The sequence below is a fragment of the Ambystoma mexicanum genome, chromosome 3q, assembly GCF_040938575.1.
Source record: "Ambystoma mexicanum isolate Mex_15411 chromosome 3q, UKY_AmexF1_1, whole genome shotgun sequence".
NCBI lineage: Eukaryota > Metazoa > Chordata > Amphibia > Caudata > Ambystomatidae > Ambystoma > Ambystoma mexicanum.
Window position 1 is genome coordinate 1,275,756,021 of NC_090926.1, and position 20,220 is coordinate 1,275,776,240.

The 20,220-nt window shown below is 46.5% G+C and overlaps 1 protein-coding gene across 1 annotated transcript in view; it reads right to left on the bottom strand.

Moving 5' to 3' along the window:
* The window catches only part of C3 (complement C3), a 403,449-nt gene that overhangs the window by 228,367 nt on the left and 154,862 nt on the right, over nucleotides 1-20,220 (bottom strand). Inside the window, exons 13-14 of the mRNA XM_069604331.1 lie at nucleotides 18,439-18,630; nucleotides 4,687-4,848 (exon numbers count right to left, since the gene is read on the bottom strand). Of these exons, the coding sequence (XP_069460432.1) occupies nucleotides 4,687-4,848; nucleotides 18,439-18,630 (354 nt within the window). The remainder of the gene's footprint in view (nucleotides 1-4,686; nucleotides 4,849-18,438; nucleotides 18,631-20,220) is intronic.

Genomic DNA, 20,220 nt, shown 5'->3' on the forward strand with positions numbered 1-20,220 from the left:
ACTGTATTTTTCTTACACATCTTCATCGTGAAAGTGGCGATTGTTATTTCTGTGTCCCTTGATTTCCTGGGATCCTAGCTCCCCAACTTTCCAGGATCACTTTGTGTGATTCATCGTACGGGCTGAACAAGAGAGATCGCCTCCTAATTAATTATTTCGTGCTTTTCTGATTTATTTGTCCCAAACATCCCCACGGCTTGGCAAAGGAAATCCATCTGTCTTAGAAGTGCTTTGGGACGCCAGAATCCTTATTGTGTGGGAACAACTGTTTGCACAATACTACACCTGTGGAGCTTAAGCTAATATATATTAACAATGTAATTATGCATTTTAAACAAATTTCAGGTGCGATCTTCGTCACTTTTGAAGCTACACAAGAGTCCAAAGAGGAGTAAGTGATGGGTACCATTATTAAAAGTGCAATTGTGCACCCAGTGCTCCTCCGCGCACAGGGAATGCCCGACTCATGAATTATAGGGACCGGGGTACACTCCTTCACATGACAGGTGACAGGCTCGATTATGTACAATGGCAATCAAAATGGTTTCTTCCCAGATTACACGAGGGAAGTGCAAAAGTCCCACCAGTCTTACGACTCAGCTAAGAAAAAAACTTCGTCCCTGGGGATTGAGTATGCACTGTTTTTCCCGGCTACTCTCAAGCTTCACCACAACAACACGGTTCACATGTTCTACAATCTAAAGGTCTGGTACCGGCTGGAAACACAGGTACTTTCTGTTCCACACCAGGGAGTGCCGAGGGACCATACACCTCGCGGAGGCAGCCCGGCTCAAACAGAAACCCTGATACCACACAAAGATGGCAAGAATGGGGGATCCCCAAGACAAGCTGAAAACGCCTGAGGGGCATTGATGCACGGCAAGGCCCGAGTGGGGCCTAGATAACTATAAAGGATGGGCCACCCGCCCAAGGAAAAGTCTTCAACCGCCCAGCTTTTTTGAATACTAAGACCGGCAGCCCCGGTCGGAGGAAGAGAGAATTGGACTGGCTCCCGGGGGCTACCCCGAACATGTTCTCACAAGTTCAGAGTTCCATGAGTTTGGGCGACAGGTACTTCTTGTTGGGGGAAGTGCATGGTGGCGGGGGTTTATGGGGTACAGTTGGTAAAACTGTGGGAGAGGGTGCAAGGCCAAACGCTACAAAAGACTGTTAAAAAGGTAGATTCTGCACCCATTCCGCTCGGACCGCAAGTTGGGGGAGAAGCCCACGATTTGGGGCTTGGGGATGTTAACTGTTCAGGGTTTACATTACAATGTTGCAAAACAGAAGCAAGGTCAGAAATGAGCGGCCAAGATAAAGGCAGCAGGAACGCATGGAGACAGGGGTTGGACGAGGCACTCATGGGGATGGGAAGCTTATGGGCCACGACACTCCCTCCAGACCCCTACAAGAAAACACACAAACATATATGGCACGTGATGGGCAGATATCCCTAATAACATGGACCGTCAATGGGCTTGGCTCTAGCATAAAACGAAGGCTGGTGCTCCATTTTCTTAACTGTCACTCCCTTGATATAGCCCTCATCACGGAGACATACTTAGTCGGCACAGATTGTGGTTTCTTTAAAAGGTCAAATTTCCAGCAAATATACCATGCTGGATTCTCAAGGGGGCCAGGAGCAAAATAGTTATGATTCACAAACGAGTACCATTCAAAGTGAGAAAAGTGTGTGCTGACCCCCGAGGCCGATAAGTGGTGGTACTTGGCGACATGTAGGGAGAAAATTGGGGCCTCATTGCAGCTTATGCTCCCCCTCCACTCACATTGGAGCTCCTAAGTGAGCTACAAGCAATATTGCGTATGGAACAGGCAGATTCGTGGGCCCTGGGAGGGGACTTTAATGAAGTCATGGAAGCCGGTAGAGACAGGTCACTCTGCAGCAATAGGAACCGGGGCACCTCAACCAAACTATATACGTTCGTAGAGGCACTGGGGCTGGTGGACACTTGGAGGGCACTGCATGCAACAGATGCTGGGTTTTCATTTTACTCTAACACACACAAATCGCTCTCGAGGATAGGCTATGTTTTAGTCCCCCGGAGTATGTCCGACCGGCTGCTGTCTGCAGTTTTCCTAGCAAGAGGGATTTCTGACAACTCCCCCTGCTTATAATATTAAAAAACAGACAACAGAAACCAGATGCTACTTGGCATCTGAACATATACTACCTAGGGATACCTGAAATAGCGGAGGGCCTCTCTTGGAAGACCATAGAATATTTTGATCTGAATGAGGGTCTGTGGACTGTCCAATCACGTTGTGGGAAGCATACAAGGCAATGTCTAAATTGAGACATTGTTATTGCAATCTCCATTTCCTCTGGTGTACTTCAACATGTTGTGAGAAAAAGGAAATTAGGTCCAGGAGAGCTGCGCCTGTGTTGGTCAAATGGGAAAACCAGAGAAGGGAGACGAAAGGAATGTGGCTAAGCCAGCGGGGCCAACATTTTGAAAAGGTTGTTCTAAATGATAGGCTATCTGGAGATGACTGCTAATGTAGTCTGTTGAGGCTAACGGAGGGATTGGGGTGTGGCACAGCCCAAGACATATAATGCCCAGTGTTATAGCTGGCTGGGACTGATAGTCTAAACCTTGGTGAGAGCTGCAGAGCCACAAGTCCAAATATATGGGATAATTCGCCTTCTATACAGCTTAGCTCACAGTGCCCTATTAATAGGATGCAGAGAAGGGACTGTGCTACCCATCTTCTACGCATGAAAGGATGCCAAGAATTTCAGCGTAGCTCACAGTACCCTATTAATGGGTTGCAAAGAAGGGCCCATGCCACCCACCTTCTATGCATGAAAAGATGCCAAGGATCCAGATTAGCTCACAGTACCCTATTAATAGGCTGCAGAGAAGAACCCATGCCACCCACCTTCTTTGCATTTATTAATGCCAAGGATCCAGTTTAGCTCACAGTACCATATTAATAGGCTGCAGAGAAGGGCACATGCCACCCACATGCTATGAATGAAAAGATGCCAAGGATCAAGCTTAGCTCGCAGTACCCTATCAATAGGCTGCAGAGTAGGGCCCATGCCACCCACCGTCTATGCATGAAAAGATGCCAAGAATTCAGCTTAGCTCATAGTACCCTATTAATAGGCTACAGAGAAGGGCCTATGCCACCCACCTGCTATTCAGCTTCACTCACAGTACCTATTAATAGGCTCCAGAGAAGGACCCATGCCACCCACCTTCTATGCATGAAAAGATGCCAAGGATCCAGATTAGCTCACAGTACCCTATTAATAGGCTGCAGAGAAGAACCCATGCCACCCACCTTCTTTGCATTTATTAATGCCAAGGATCCAGTTTAGCTCACAGTACCATATTAATAGGCTGCAGAGAATGGCCCATGCCACCCACCTTCTATGCATGAAAGATGCCAAGGATCCAGCTTAGCTCACAGTACCCTATTAATAGGCTGCAGAGAACGGCCCATGCCACCCACCTTCTATGCATGAAAGATGCCAAGGATCCAGCTTAGCTCACAGTACCCTATTAAAAGGCTGCTGTGAAGGGACTGGGCCACCCACCTTCTATGTATGAAAAGATGCCAAGGATCCAGCTTAGCTCACAGTACCCTATTAATAGACTGCAGTGAAGGGACTGTGCCACCCACCTTCTATGTATGAAAAGATGCCAAGGATCCAGCTTAGCTCACAGTACCCTATTAATAGACTGCAGTGAAGGGAATGTGCCACCCACCTTCTATGTATGAAAAGATGCCAAGGATCCAGCTTAGCTCACAGTACCCTATTAATAGACTGCAGTGAAGGGACTGTGCCACCCACCTTCTATGTATGAAAAGATGCCAAGGATCCAGCTTAGCTCACAGTACCCTATTAAAAGGCTGCAGTGAAGGGACTGTGCCACCCACCTTCTATGTATGAAAAGATGCCAAGGATCCAGCTTAGCTCACAGTACCCTATTAATAGACTGCAGTGAAGGGACTGTGCCACCCACCTTCTATGTATGAAAAGATGCCAAGGATCCAGCTTAGCTCACAGTACCCTATTAATAGGCTGCAGAGTAGGGCCCATGCCACCCACCTTCTATGTATGAAAAGATGCCAAGGATCCAGTTTAGCTCACAGTACCATATTAATAGACTGCAGTGAAGGGACTGTGCCACCCACCTTCTATGTATGAAAAGATGCCAAGGATCCAGCTTAGCTCACAGTACCCTATTAATAGGCTGCAGAGAACGGCCCATGCCACCCACCTTCTATGCATGAAAGATGCCAAGGATCCAGTTTAGCTCACAGTACCCTATTAAAAGGCTGCAGTGAAGGGACTGTGCCACCCACCTTCTATGTATGAAAAGATGCCAAGGATCCAGCTTAGCTCACAGTACCCTATTAATAGACTGCAGTGAAGGGACTGTGCCACCCACCTTCTATGTATGAAAAGATGCCAAGGATCCAGCTTAGCTCACAGTACCCTATTAATAGGCTGCATAGAAGGGGCCATGCCACCCACCTTCTATGCATACATAGATGCCAAGGTGCCATTTTCACCATACCCCACTGACAGACTGTGGAGAAGCACTCAGGAAGAACTGGAGATCACAGTGTTCTCCTTCTATTCAGGGGATAAATGATCTAGCCGCTGCCATAGGTTGTCTGTAGGATGGGATAATGTTCATCAGGCCTCACCTTGGACTGAGAGATTTTGTACTTCTTGTTCAGGACATAGACACCTTTATCCACGATCACCAGGCCCACTTTTGCCTTGTGGTCACCCTTCACCTTCAGTCTCATGGACTTCGCTGGTTCGTGGACTGCGTTGTCTCTTGGTGTAGCTCCGGACACTTCCAGCTGTTGGAAAGAACATTATTTGAAACATTTATTGTTCATGTATGAAAACATGTTTAATGTTCTTACTTTGATGGATGCATCTAGAACATAGAATGTAGGGCAGTATGATGTAGAACTGCACAGTGCCAGGAGACAGCAGCTAGCTCCTGCACTCCCACCAGTCTACAGAGGAATGCAGACATAGCTTTTCCAGGGACAGTCATAAGAGGGGTGCAGTGTTCTAGAGCTTTCATGGTTGAAGCCCGCTCCCCACGGCTGCAATGTTATATAGCCAGGGTGGCGCTGGGCTTCAGAGCATGGGTGGGTCGTCTTCAGTACATGGGATGCAGGGCATGATTGGCAGTCACTCAATATTAATAACTTGTTCCTATATAGCATATGTTATGATTAGAACAATTATAACTTTGATAACAAGTGCCATTACACAGTTCAATGGGACTCATGGTGTTGATTTCAGCTGAGCAGAGTGACCAGAATTAGAACATTAAGCTGTTTTACTGTCGGCTTTTTTGGTTGACTTTCTCAGTGTGTTCTGGGTTTTTATGTGTTTACACTTTATAGCACAGATGAGCATTGTGGAACCAATGCAGTGCATTATTTAAAAGAAATTCTCCTGTGCAGGTGTATATGCGTATATAGCACAAAACTGCACCATATTTAAGAACCAATCATACTACAGAGTAGCAATTAAAACAAAATAAACTGTCTCCTCCTTTCCTGAAGACACTGTCTGAATTTCATGGAGCAACGCATTCCAATTAATCAATATGGCCTCTGAAGGGATTTCCCTGGATGGGTAACTTGTTTTTTGGAATCTCTGGTTTGACGGCAGAGGATATTGGCGCTGCTCAGACCCCTGCCTCGCCCGTTATCTTTGACTTCTGAATACAGTCAGGGTCTTCTAGGCCAGAGATGCACGTTTCATCTGGCATCAGGCCTCCATTGGTTTCTGGTGAAGACCCCAGAGTATAGATACCCCTTGATGTCTATCATCAGTCAGGTCACAGAAGGACACACTCTGGCGGGAGATCAGGGGACAAAGGTGATGGTGAGGGACCAAGCAAAGTTTCATGCCTAAGGTCTTTTCAGGAGTTATAAAAACTCAGGCATGCTGATAAAACACCGACATATGACTTGTCTTGTGGAAAAGTCACCCAGTTTTTCCATCCCTCCTTTTAAACTCCCGCTGGCATCTTCCCATCAACCCAAACTCCCTCCTGATGGCAAACTCTCCCTTAGCTGTCTATGCTTTCTCCACCCCCCACTGATACCAACCAGACACAAATGTGTGTTGAATCCATCCTACCTTAATTAGGTCCACCACCCCCTCTCTCCATCTGCCTCCCTCCTGTCCTACCGTGTGGACACTCATTGAGGACACTTAATAACACCGCCAACTCTACATGTGATGATTCATGACCTCTCCACACTACACTCCCTCTACTTCTGGCCTAAAGACTTAGCCCTACATGGCCCTCTCCATGTGAGCCTTAAGAACCCACTTGGCTGAAATTCCGATGCAGTGTGTTTACACTGTGCAAACTGTAGCTCAATGACACCACCTACACCTTTGCATACTCCCCCAGAACACCAGCAACTGTGCGTCTCTTGGCAACTCTGTAATCCGTTAACTAGAGTGTTATTAGGCACTGCATGTATTCAAAATACTTAAGAATGCACACATGGTAGGATCGGGTGGGGTAGGGTATATGGAAAGAGACGGGATCCAGCATGTTGCCTGGTAGCATGAGTATACAATCCTAAATTTAATTAAAAGGGCTAAAATAATGTGTCTTTCCTATCTGGAAAAGTAAAAGGATAATTCAAAAGAGAATGCAAATAAAGACATAAAAGCATAAAGGTCCCCCCTGAAAATGAATGTTTAAGTGTGTTCCAGAACCTGAAGGGAGTGGGGTCTTGTCGCATGTCCCCAGGGAGAGTGTTTCAGAGAGTAGGGCCATTAATCGCAGAACTTCCTGAAGGGAGTGGGGTCTTTTCGCATGTCCCCGGGGAGAGTGTTACCGAGAGTAGGGCCATTAATCGTGGAGCTTCCTGAAGGTAGTGGAGTCTTGTCGCATGTCCCCGGGGAGAGTGTTTCAGAGAGTAGGGCCATTAATCGCAGAACTTCCTGAAGGGAGTGGGGTCTTTTCGTATGTCCCCGGGTAGAGTGCCATTAATCGTGGAGCTTCCTGAAGGGAGTGGAGTCTTGTCGCATGTCCCCGGGGAGAGTGTTTCAGGAAGTAGGGCCATTAATCGCACAGCTTCTTGAAGGGAGTGGGGTCTTGTTGCATGTCCCCGGGGAGAGTGTTTTAGAGAGTAGGGCCATTAATTGCGGAGCTTCTTGAAGGGAGTGGGGTCTTGTCGCATGTCCCCAGGGAGAGTGTTTCAGAGAGTAGGGCCATTAATCGCAGAGCTTCCGGAAGGGAGTGGGGCCTTGTCGCATGTCCCCGGGGAGAGTGTTTCAGAGAGAAGGGTCATTAATCGTGGAGCTTCCTGAAAGGAGTGGGGTCTTGTTGCATGTCCCCAGGGAGAGTGTTTCAGAGAGTAGGGCCATTAATCGCGGAGCTTCCTGAAGGGAGTGGGGTCTTGTCGCATGCCCCGGGGAGAGTGTTTCAGAGAGTAGGGCCATTAATTGCGGAGCTTCCTGAAGGGCGTGGGCCCTTGTGGCATGTCCCCGGGGAGAGTATTTCAGAGAGTAGGGCCATTAATCGCAGAGCTTACTGAAGGGAGTGGGGTCTTGTCGCATGTCCCCGGGGAGAGTGTTTCAGAGAGTAGGGCCATTAATCGCAGAGCTTCCTGAAGGGAGTGGGGTCTTGTCGCATGTCCCTGGAGAGAGTGTTTCAGAGAGTAGGGTCATTAATCGCAGAGCTTTCTGAAGGGAGTGGGGTCTTGTCGCATGTCCTGGGGAGAGTGTTACAGAGAGCAGGGCCATTAATCGTGGAGCTTCCTGAAGGGAGTGGGGTCTTGTTGTATGTTCCTGGGGAGAGTGTTTCAGAGAGCAGAGCCATTAATCGCAGAGCTTCCTGAAGGGAGTGGGGTCTTGTCGCATGTCCCCGGGGAGAGTGTTCCAGAGAGAACGGCCATTAATCGCGGAGCTTCCTGAAGGGAGTGGGGTCTTGTCGCATGTCCCCGGGGAGAGTGTTTCGGAGATTAGGGCCATTAATGGCGGAGCTTCCTGAATGGAGTGGGGTCTTGTCGCATGTCCCCGGGGAGAGTGTTACCGAGAGTAGGGCCATTAATCTCGGAGCTTCCTGAAGGGAGTTGGGTCTTGTTGCATGTCCCCGGGGAGAGTGTTTCAGAGAGTAGGACCATCAATCGAAGAGCTTCCTGAAGAGACTGGGGTCTTGTCCCATGTCCCCGGGGAGAGTGTTTCAGAGAGTAGGGCCATTAATTACAGAGCTTCCTGAAGGGAGTGGGGTCTTGTCACATGTCCCCGGGGAGAGTGTTTGAGAGAGTAGGACCATTAATCACACAGCTTCCTGAAGGGAGTGGGGTCTGGTTGCATGTCCCCAGGGAGAATGTTTCAGAGAGTAGTGCCATTAATCGTGAAGCTTCCAGAAGGGAGTGGGGTCTTGTCGCATGTCCCCGGGAAAAGTGTTTCAGAGAGTAGGGCCATTAATTACGGAGCTTCCTGAAGGGAGTGGGCCCTTGTCGCATGTCCCCGGGGAGAGTATTTCAGAGAGTAGGGCCATTAATCGCAGAGCTTACTGAAGGGAGTGGGGTCTTGTCGCATGCCCCCGGGGAGAGTGTTTCAGAGCATAGGGCCATTAATCGCGGAGATTCCTGAAGGGAGTGGGGTCTTGTCGCATGTCCACGGGGAGAGTGTTTCAGAGAGTAGGGCCATTAATTGCGGAGCTTCCTGAATGGAGTGGGCCCTTGTCACATGTCCCCGGGGAGAGTATTTCAGAGGGTAGGGCCATTAATCGCAGAGCTTTCTGAAGGGAGTGGGGTCTTGTCGCATGTCCACGGGGAGAGTGTTTCAGAGAGTAGGACCATTAATTGCGGAGCTTCCTGAATGGAGTGGGCCTTTGTCACATGTCCCCGGGGAGAGTATTTCAGAGGGTAGGGCCATTAATCGCAGAGCTTTCTGAAGGGAGTGGGGTCTTGTCGCATGTCCCGGGGAGAGTGTTACATAGAGTAGGGCCATTAATCGCGGAGCTTCCTGAAGGGAGTGGGGTCTTGTCGCATGTCCCCGGTGAGAGTGTTCAGAGAGTAGGACCATCAATCACGAGCTTCCTGAATGGACTGGGGTTTTGTCACATGTTCCCGGGGAGAGTGTTTGAGAGAGTAGGGCCATTAATCACACAGTTTCCTGAAGGGAGTGGGGTCTGGTCGCATGTATCCGGGGAGAGTGTTTCAGAGAGTAGGGCCATTAATCACACAGTTTCCTGAAGCGAGTGGGGTCTGGTCGCATGTCCCCGGGGAGAGTGTTTCAGAGAGTAGGACCATTAATGACAGTTTCCTGAAGGGAGTGGGGTCTGGTCGCATGTCCCCGGGGAGAGTGTTTCAGAGAGTAGGGCCATTAATTGCGACACTTCCTTTCTACATTTCTTCAGTTTGTAACCACAACTCAATTGGTTCTTGGCTTTCTTGGAACGTAGGTGCCTTCATGCGGTCTATTTGGTGAGCCTGTCAGACACATATTTGGGACCATCGTCCAACTTTATCTCCCACCCAACAATGCACACCACCTTTCAGTACATGATATCCAGCGCCAATATCTATGCGGCATCTGTATACATTGTATGTTGTAGGGACCAATTGCATGCAATCTGGAGTTTTAACATTTAGAATCTGTTGCTTTTTTTGTCTTTGTAGTTTGAACTTAGTCAATTATTTGAACTGCAAGTAAAAACGAATTTTCTATAATGTGTATTGATTTTAATTTCAGAGCAAATTATCAAATGAACTCCTGATTTTACAACCACAAAAAGAGCAGTCAGACGTTCATGGAAAAGCATCAACTAGTCCCAATTTCCACCTCGTTATGCCAATGCAATATGTGTGCCATGGTGCATCCTGGAAACAGGCCTATCCCACTTGACCCCAAGCAGTCCGGCTCCCAACCCAACCCAGCAAAGCGCTAGCATCTGCTCCAAGGACATCAGTCCTTTTGTATTCCTGCGTCTAAGTGACTGAAGGGCAGACCACGGGGAGTATTACTGGTCTGGACTTAGGTGTTCCTGGGCTGGGGGGTGAAGGGTTACAACACTCTCTGTAGATGTTCAAATGTTCAAATGCTTATTATTAAGATCAATAAAGTTAATTTTCTTTATGCTTACTTACATCTATAATAGGCCTTTGAGTTTAAATGGTCTGGCATGTCTGGAGTGCCTTCACACTATGATAACCAGCAACATCTCCCCACTGCCATTAAAACATCTTACACCGGTGCTCGGAGATTTTAATTTACAGCTAACGCCACTTAAGGACTTGGAAGGGTTGCAGGATTACCAAGATCAGGCCTGGGACATCCCAGCATTGGTTGTAGCTTGTCCCCTAACAATGCACCGCTTAGCTGTTCAATCATCCTTTATCATGTATAATTTAAATCTAAGAGATTGCAATGAAAGATTTTCCAACCAACAACCAGCCAAAAAGACTTTTATTGGGCACAATGATAGCACACTAATTGACTGTATCTTCATTTCTGCAACCGACTGGGCACAGATGGGTGATTTTAAAGTTGTTGATAGGATAGAAAGTGACCATCTCCCTTTGTCCATCTGCCTTTTGTGGGATTTAGTGGGCCTTGTACTGGAGATATTGCTCTGGGTTCTAAACAGCTTATGGTTGAGGGCAATGCTTGCAAGTCATCGAAATGGGCAAAAATGGTATCTCCTCAGTTTAAACAGTTAACGTATGTTTCTATTCTCGATAATATAGAATTTATCTGTAATCCGGGGAGTAAGGATGCTGCAATTTTGGCAGAGTTTGAAAAACTCAAGGGCAACCTTCTACTGCATGTTTCAGTCCGTGCAGCAGCGATTAAACGAAAAGCTGCGGGCAAGGCGGGATGGTATGATGGGGTCTGTCGACTAGCAACAAAGAAATATAAAGATGTATTGATGACCTGGTGGGGAAATGGGAGGGTCTCTTTGATGCCTGTCACTCTAAGGAAAAACTTGCTATTTTGGAAATTGGTCTCTGACAATGAGTTGAAAGGGGAACACTCATTAGTCGGTTGTATTGGTATGGATGAATGGAGGTCGCATTTCTCAAATCTGTATTGTCCATCTTCTCTGCTTAACCTCTAGTTGCCACCCATCTTATGTCAGATATAGATGTGCTCTACATTACTCTCTAAGAGGTTGAGGTTGCAATTGGCTCAGCAAAGAGCGCTAAAGCTGCAGGGCTAGATCTAATACTGACAAATCCCTTTAGAAACGACATGACTATCTGGGCCCCTACACTGTGTCAGATTTGTAATGCCATATTGTCTACAAGGAGGATTCCCGATATTTTTTTTTGTGTACAAAAATGGTGGAAGGGCAGCCCGGCTAATTACAGACCTATCTCTCTCCAGATTGGGGTTGGAAGCCCATGTTGGAAATGTTCGGGGGAGAAAAGACCGAAAGTTCTTTTTCCTAAAATAACTTTCAGTCTTTTCTCCCCTGAACATTTCAAACTTTGCCCATACCCACACCTCTACCCACCACCTACCTTGCAGCTGCACACTTAGCTGTGTGCCGCCGACTCGCTGTGTCCCTGCAACTCCTGTTCCCTTTCACTTCTGTGATCGGGAACTGACGCTGCCGGGCCCTTTCCTTTTTTAAAAAACTTTTTTTATGGGTTCGGCTGCGGGTTCACCCCTGCAATTCCCACTCACGGTATAGTGAACAAGGGTGCAGGGGACTCCCCCGCAGCCACTGGAGGCCTTGCCTGCGAATGGGGGATTTGGTTGAACTTTTCAGCCGTTCAGAATTTTCATACGGCCGAAATTGGGCCAAATCTCCCATTCGGGATTATAAACTCTGCCTTTTTGGAAGTTTCCTCTCTCTCCTAGATGGAGCTGGTAAGCTGTTTGGGAAACTTATATTGAGCCATCTACAACTCTGGACTGATAGAAATAATGTGATTATGTTCATCAGGCCGGGTTTTAGAAGGGCAGTGGAACAGTGGCCCAATGTTTTATGCTTTTCCTCACATTCCAGAAGTATACCCTACTATGGAAAATGCACTTGTATGTGTTATTTCTGGGTTTAAGGACGGCATTTGACTCTGTGCCCCGTGCAAAGTTGTGGAGGGTACTGGCAGGGAGAAAGGTTCCCCAGTACCTGATTTCTGTTTTAACAATAATTTATTAAGACACGGACGCCTGTGTCCGTCATGGTCTGGGAAGTAACAGACATCTTTCTTTAGAGTAGGTTTGTGTGTTAGGCAAGGTTGTGTCCTGACCCCACTTTTATTTAACAGAGAGATTATAGATGCACTATTAAGTGGGTGCCAGGACTGCCCTGAGTTGGCCTCAGGCAAGCTCCCAGCCCTGTTCTGCACGGACAATGCAGTCTTGAATGCCACTACATGGCAGGGCCTGAAGCAATCTCTCTTTGTCTTGCTGAGGAAATGTAGTGATCTTGGACTTACTGTGAACACGACTAAAACCAAGTCTCTGGTTATTAGACCCCACTTCAGGAAGCATATCTCGATTAAGTTGATGATAGAGGGTGACCCTATAAAACAGGTCAAAAGTTTCGATTACCTTGGCGTTAGATTCCAGTAAAGCCCATGATGGGTGGCTCGGGCCAACAGGGCTGCCACCACGCTGGAAAAGTTTAGGGGTGCTATTCTGTCTTTCTTTACTCGTCATGGGAGCGGTGCTATATCGCCGGCACTGGAATGATACCAGAAGCAGGCTTTGTCAGCAACACTTTATGGGTCAGAACTGTGGGGGTATGTGAAGGTTGAGAAGATGCTTGTTAGGGAAAATAACTTTATGAAGAAGTTATTGTTATTACCTGCAAGTGCACCGACTGCTCTAGTCCATTTAGAATAAGGCACTACTCCACTGGGTGTAGAAATTATGCTTAGGCCAGTCTCCCTTTGGGCAAGAGTGTGGACCCAACCAGGTTTTGGGCAGTGCAGGGATGCATTGTTCCAAATTATTTCTCTTAGTGGAGGAAAACGCTTGAAATGGATTGCCCATCTTGGGAGGAAAGCTCAGGGGCAATGTGCTCGCCATGGAAGCAAGGCGACGCAGAGCAACACAGGTTCGATCCCCGGGTCCACGCTTAGAAACCTCTGGGTATTAAGCGTGTTATAAATAACCTATCATATCATATCTTATCATGTGAAGGACCTCTTGACCAACTTGAATGCGGGTGAGTTCTGTGAAAATACCCAGAGCCTTTGTGCTTCAAGCCTGAGCAGGCTCAAGCAGCTCTCTTAGCAGAGAGCATGGGATCTTCTCTTGTGAGGTTAAAGCTGGGCTTGGAGTATCTGGAACATGGGCAGGAGGTCGGATTTAAAGCCTACGTGGACTAGATGCTAGATGCCAATAATATCAACTTCAGTGCCTTCAGTGCGAAGCACCATTAAATCCTTTCACTAGTTGGCAACAGTATCACTTTCAGTGTCAAGCACCGTTGAATCTTTCTCTAGCTGCCAGTAATACCAACTTCATTGCCTTCAGTGCCAAGCCCTATTGAATCCTTTCAATGGCTTCCAATAATATCAATTTCTTTGCTTTCAGTGCCAAGCACCATTCAATCCTTCCACTAGCTGCCAAAGATATAAACTTCAGTGCCAAGAACCATTGAATCCTTCCACTGGCTGCCAATAATACCACCTTCCGTGCCCAGCACCATTGAATCCTTTCACTAGCTACCAATTATACCACCTTCAGTGCCCAGCACCATTGAATCCTTTCACTAGCCGCCAATAATATCAACTTCAGTGCCAATCACCATTGGATCCTTTCACTAGCTGCCAAAGATATAAACTTCAGTGCCAAGCACCATTACATCCTTTCACTAGCTGCCAATAATATCAACTTCAGTTCCAAGCACCATTGAATCCTTCCACTGGTTGCCAATAATACCGCCTTCAGTGCCTTCAGTACCAAGCACCATTGAATCCTTTCACTAGCTGCCAGTAATACCAACTTCATTGGCTTCACTGCCAAGCCCTATTGAATCCTTTCACTGGCTGCCAATAATATCAACTTCATTGCCTTCGATGACAAGCACCCTTGAATCCTGTCACTAGCTGCCAATAATACCAACTTCAGTGCTCAGCGCCAAGCACCATTGAATCCTTTCACCAGCTTCCAATGATATCAACTTCAGTGCCAAGCACTTTCGAATCCCTTCACTAGCTGCCAATAAGATCAACTTCGTTGCCAAGCACCATTGGATCCTTTCACTAGCTGGCAATTATATGAACTTCAGTGCCAAGCACCATTGGATCCTTTCACTAACTGCCAACTGTATCAACTTCAGTGCTAAGCACCATTGGATCCTTTCACTAGCTGCCAATAATACCACCTTCAGTGCCCAGCACCATTGAATCCTTTCACTAGCTACCAATTATACCACCTTCAGTGCCCAGCACCATTGAATCCTTTCACTAGCCGCCAATAATATCAACTTCAGTGCCAAGCACCATTGGATCCTTTCACTAGCTGCCAAAGATATAAACTTCAGTGCCAAGAACCATTGAATCCTTCCACTGGCTGCCAATAATACCACCTTCCGTGCCCAGCACCATTGAATCCTTTCACTAGCTACCAATTATACCACCTTCAGTGCCCAGCACCATTGAATCCTTTCACTAGCCGCCAATAATATCAACTTCAGTGCCAATCACCATTGGATCCTTTCACTAGCTGCCAAAGATATAAACTTCAGTGCCAAGCACCATTACATCCTTTCACTAGCCGCCAATAATATCAACTTCAGTTCCAAGCACCATTGAATCCTTCCACTGGTTGCCAATAATACCGCCTTCAGTGCCTTCAGTACCCAGCACCATTGAATCCTTTCACTAGCTGCCAGTAATACCAACTTCATTGCCTTCAGTGCCAAGCACCATTGAATCCTTTCACTAGCTGCCAGTAATACCAACTTCATTGCGTTCAGCGCCAAGCCCTATTGAATCCTTCCACTGGCTGCCAATAATACCACCTTCAGTGCCCAGCACCATTGAATCCTTTCACTAGCTACCAATAATACCACCTTCCGTGCCCAGCACCATTGAATCCTTTCACTAGCTACCAATTATACCACCTTCAGTGCCCAGCACCATTGAATCCTTTCACTAGCCGCCAATAATATCAACTGCAGTGCCAATCACCATTGGATCCTTTCACTAGCTGCCAAAGATATAAACTTCAGTGCCAAGCACCATTGCATCCTTTCACTAGCTACCAATAATATCAACTTCAGTGCCAAGCACCATTGAATCCTTTCACTAGCTGCCAGTAATACCAACTTCATTGGCTTCAGTGCCAAGCCCTATTGAATCCTTTCACTGGATGCCAATAATATCAACTTCTTTGCTTTCAGTGCCAAGCACCATTGAATGCTTTCACTAGCTGCAATAATATCAACTTCAGTGCCAAGCACCATTGAATCCTTCCACTAGCTACCAATAATACCACCTTCATTGACTTAAGTGCTGAGCACCATTGAATCCTTTCACTAGCTGCGAATAATATCAACTTCAGTGCCAAGCACCATTGAATCCTTCCACTGGCTGCCAATAATACCAACTTCAGTGCCTTCAATGCCAAGCACCATTGAATCCTTTCACTAGCTACCAAGTATACCACCTTCAGTGCCCAGCACCATTGAATCCTTTCACTAGCCGCCAATAATATCAACTTCAGTGCCAAGCACCATTGGATCCTTTCACTAGCTACCAATAATACCACCTTCATTGACTTAAGTGCTGAGCACCATTGAATCCTTTCACTAGCTGCGAATAATATCAACTTCAGTGCCAAGCACCATTGAATCCTTCCACTGGCTGCCAATAATACCAACTTCAGTGCCTTCAATGCCAAGCACCATTGAATCCTTTCACTAGCTACCAATTATACCACCTTCAGTGCCCAGCACCATTGAATCCTTTCACTAGCCACCAATAATATCAACTTCAGTGCCAAGCACCATTGGATCCTTTCACTAGCTACCAATAATACCACCTTCATTGACTTAAGTGCTGAGCACCATTGAATCCTTTCACTAGCTGCGAATAATATCAACTTCAGTGCCAAGCACCATTGAATCCTTCCACTGGCTGCCAATAATACCAACTTCAGTGCCTTCAATGCCAAGCACCATTGAATCCTTTCACTAGCTACCAATTATACCACCTTCAGTGCCCAGCACCATTGAATCCTTTCACTAGCCACCAATAATATCAACTTCAGTGCCAAGCACCATTGGATCCTTTCACTAGCTACCAATAATACCACCTTCATTGACTTAAGTGCTGAGCACCATTGAATCCTTTCACTAGATGCCAATACTATCAACATCAGTGCTCAGTGCGAAGCACCATTGGATCCTTCCACTAGCTGCCAATAATGTCAACTTCAGTGCCTGCAGTGCTAAGCACCATTGAATACCTGCCCATTAAATCCTGCATCACAGCCAGGACTGAGTGCTCACCCAGCCTTCTGACTACTTTGTGCTTCAAGCCTGAGCAGGCTCAAGCAGCTCTCTTAGCAGAGAGCATGGGATCTTCTCTTGTGAGATGCCTCTAGGTTAAAGCTGGGCTTGGAGTATCTGGAACATGGGCAGGAGGTCGGCTTTAAAGCCTACGTGGACTTAACCATGCCAGCTTCTGAGAGATCGTTCAACATGAGGGTTAGGCTGGGTATTTTGCCCACTGCTGTTTTTACGCTTGCATGGAAGGGTTCTGACACTGATAAGTGCCCAATGTGTGGAGTTGCTAAGGAGACAGTCTCACATTCCCTTTTTCTCTGTGTGTCGACCCTGCAGTTAAGACATTTGTATTTGAGACCTATCCTGCTGGTTGCGGGACCCGCATTATTGTTTCTAACTGTAACAATTAGGTACTCACGAATGTCCAGAAACAGCAGAGGTGTAGAATTGGCTCTGAAGTAAATAGGTAATTCCCCCAAAGTGTTCAGAGGCCAGAAAACTGGACTCAGTGCACCCCGGGGGCAGCACGCTTGGGAAACCCTTGTGGGGAAGAAAACCCAATTCTGTCTCTTAGAGGATGCTGTCTCCAAAGCATTTGTGGAAGAATGGTAAGTACTGCAGGCTGAGGAAGGAATGGATACAGGAATCCACTCAGTGAGGAGGAGTCGAGCAGCGCCGTGGAAGGAAGCCCGGTTGTGCTCAATGCTGTAGAATATGAAGTAAGGGGAAGAGGAAAAGAAACGAGGTAAGAAGCAGCGTGGTGAAAAGAAACCTCACACGAGTGCTCGGGGCAGGAAAGCAGGATGAGTAATAGGGAAATAAGGAAGGTAAGAAAAAGGTAGAATAAGTCGAGGCGGAACTCAGATAGAGTGCGCAGGGCGCAGAAAAGAGAAGAAGAGGCGTAGAGAAGTCTCAACGGGCTGTACAGCAGAATGCTGGAAAAAGCACCAGCGCTAACAGCGAGGTGCAGCGAACAGAAGCGACGCGTCTTGCCCAACCATAGAGAGGAAGATATAGAATGGGCAGACGCGGTCGCCATGTTGGAAAAAACTAGAACGGTAATCGTCTTGTGGCAATAGCGCTGATAAGCCGCCATCTTGAGTTCCATTGATGGTATCTTGAATGACTCATTCTCCATTTCCGCCAAGTATGTCGAGCTGAATTCCTGACACTAACCCAAAACTCCATTCCTTTAGTAGTGTTTGCTGCTTCTCGTTACATGCACAGAGCTTAGCTGCAGAGAAAGAGGGCATTGATAAAGTGATGATTGCCCACTGCTCATTTTGTATTATTGTTTTGAAAATAATAAGTGTTTTAGGCTGCGAGCACAGCTCTCCCAGAATTAGATTTCTTTTGAACCTTTCTTAGATTTAGCATGTGTTCTGTTATGTGGATGAGGGCGATGATGGTTTATGTAATATCGTACGATTACGATTTTAACCACTTTTTAACATAGGTCTTGATGTAATAATTTGAGATATAATGAATTCCCCTTTTAATGTTTATTTGCATAGGTTTTTGTTATATCATGTGATGTGTTTGAACCTGATGACTTTTTGTCCAATAAAGCTTTTTCCAAGCAAGCTACCATCTGCTTTGAAATCCACCCCCCTCTTATCTGCGTTAGATTGGGAAGCCTCTAATGTGACCCAATACATCTTTTTATACAACAGGAATAGACCATCCTTTTGCTCCTGATTTAGGGAGTGACATTGATTCCATTGCCATGCAATCAGAACAATTAGAATGCCCTGGGTGTTGTGTGCTTTGGGTGTTTAACAAAATGCAGCATAGTCAGTGGTGCATGTTATCAGAGGGCTGAAGCCACTTCTGGGACAGTTTCCTTCATGGTGGTCAGGGGCTTCATGCCCCAGGCCTTGTTCAAGGGGATCTCCAGGTGTTGCAATAACCAGTGCATGGTAAAAAATGTCAGCAGGGATATGACATCTTGCAGTGAATGACAAAACACAAAACTTACCGTTCCCATGCACGTGTCCCTCACATCCACCCAGACTGAGTCTGCCACGATCTCGTTCGCCACGTAGTAATAGGCCACAATGCGGAAAGACGGGATGAAGTCAGGAATTATGTTTAGGGTCATTGTGACTAGAGCCTGTCCTGGCTGTCTGCTTTGCCGTCCAACCTTGTAAATCTTTGATTTGCTCATGATCTGGTGGTGAAAATGGGACACAAGCTGTTAGGTCTGGAATCGCAGATCCCCTAGTGGGTCCCAAATATACGATCTTAATATATAACGTCAGTTTGAGTATAATGAGTGGCATATTCAGAATATGAGAAGTGTCAATGCTATCTAAAGTATTACCTGATTCAGGAAGGAGATCAGTTCGGACTGTGATACCTCTATTATCCCAATGCACACCTCCTCCTCCATTAAATCCTTTCACTAGATGCCAATAATATCACCTTAAGTGCCTTCAGTGCCAAGCACCATTGAATCTTTTCACTAGCTGCCAATAATATTAACTTCAGTGCCAAGCACCATTGAATCCTTTCACTGGCTGCCAATATCAACTTCACTGCCTTCAGTGCCAAGCACCATTGCATCCTTTCACTAGCTACCAATAATATCAACTTCAGTGCCAAGCACCATTGCATCCTTTCACTAGCTACCAATAATATCAACTTCAGTGCCAAGCACCATTGCATCCTTTCACTAGCTACCAATAATATCAACATCGGGGCCGAGCACCATTGAATCTTTTCACTAGCTGATAATATCAACTTCAGTGTTCAGTGCCAAGCACAATTGAATCTTTTCACTAGCTGCCAATAATATTAACTTCAGTGCCAAGCACCATTGAATCCTTTCAACAGCTGCCAATAATATCAACTTCATTGCCTTCGATGACAAGCACCCTTGAATCCTGTCACTGGCTGCCAATAATACCAACTTCAGTGCTCAGCGCCAAGCACCATTGAATCCTTTCACCAGCTTCCAATGATATCAACTTCAGTGCCAAGCACTTTCGAATCCCTTCACTAGCTGCCAATAAGATCAACTTCGTTGCCAAGCACCATTGGATCCTTTCACTAGCTGCCAATAATATAAACTTCAGTGCCCATCACCATTGTATCCTTTCACTAGATGCCAATACTATCAACTTCACTGCCTTCATTGCCAAACACCAGTGAATCCTTTCACTAGCTGCCAACTGTCTCAACTTCAGTGCAGAGCACTATTAAATCCTTCCACTAGCTGCCAATAAGATCAACTTCGTTGCCAAGCACCATTGGATCCTTTCACTAGCTGGCAATTATATGAACTTCAGTGCCAAGCACCATTGGATCCTTTAACTAGCTGCCAATAATATAAACTTCAGTGCCCATCACCATTGTATCCTTTCACTAGATGCCAATACTATCAACTTCAGTGCCTTCAGTGCCAAGCACCATTAAATCCTTTCACTAGTTGCCAACAATATCACTTTCAGTGTCAAGCACCGTTGAATCTTTCTCTAGCTGCCAGTAATATCAACTTCATTGCCTTCAGTGCCAAGCACCATTGAATCCTTCCACTAGCTGCCAAAGATATAAACTTCAGTGCCAAGCACCATTGAATCCTTCCACTGGCTGCCAATAATACCACCTTCAGTGCCCAGCACCATTGAATCCTTTCACTAGCTACCAATTATACCACCTTCAGTGCCCAGCACCATTGAATCCTTTCACTAGCCGCCAATAATATCAACTTCAGTGCCAAGCACCATTGGATCCTTTCACTAGCTGCCAAAGATATAAA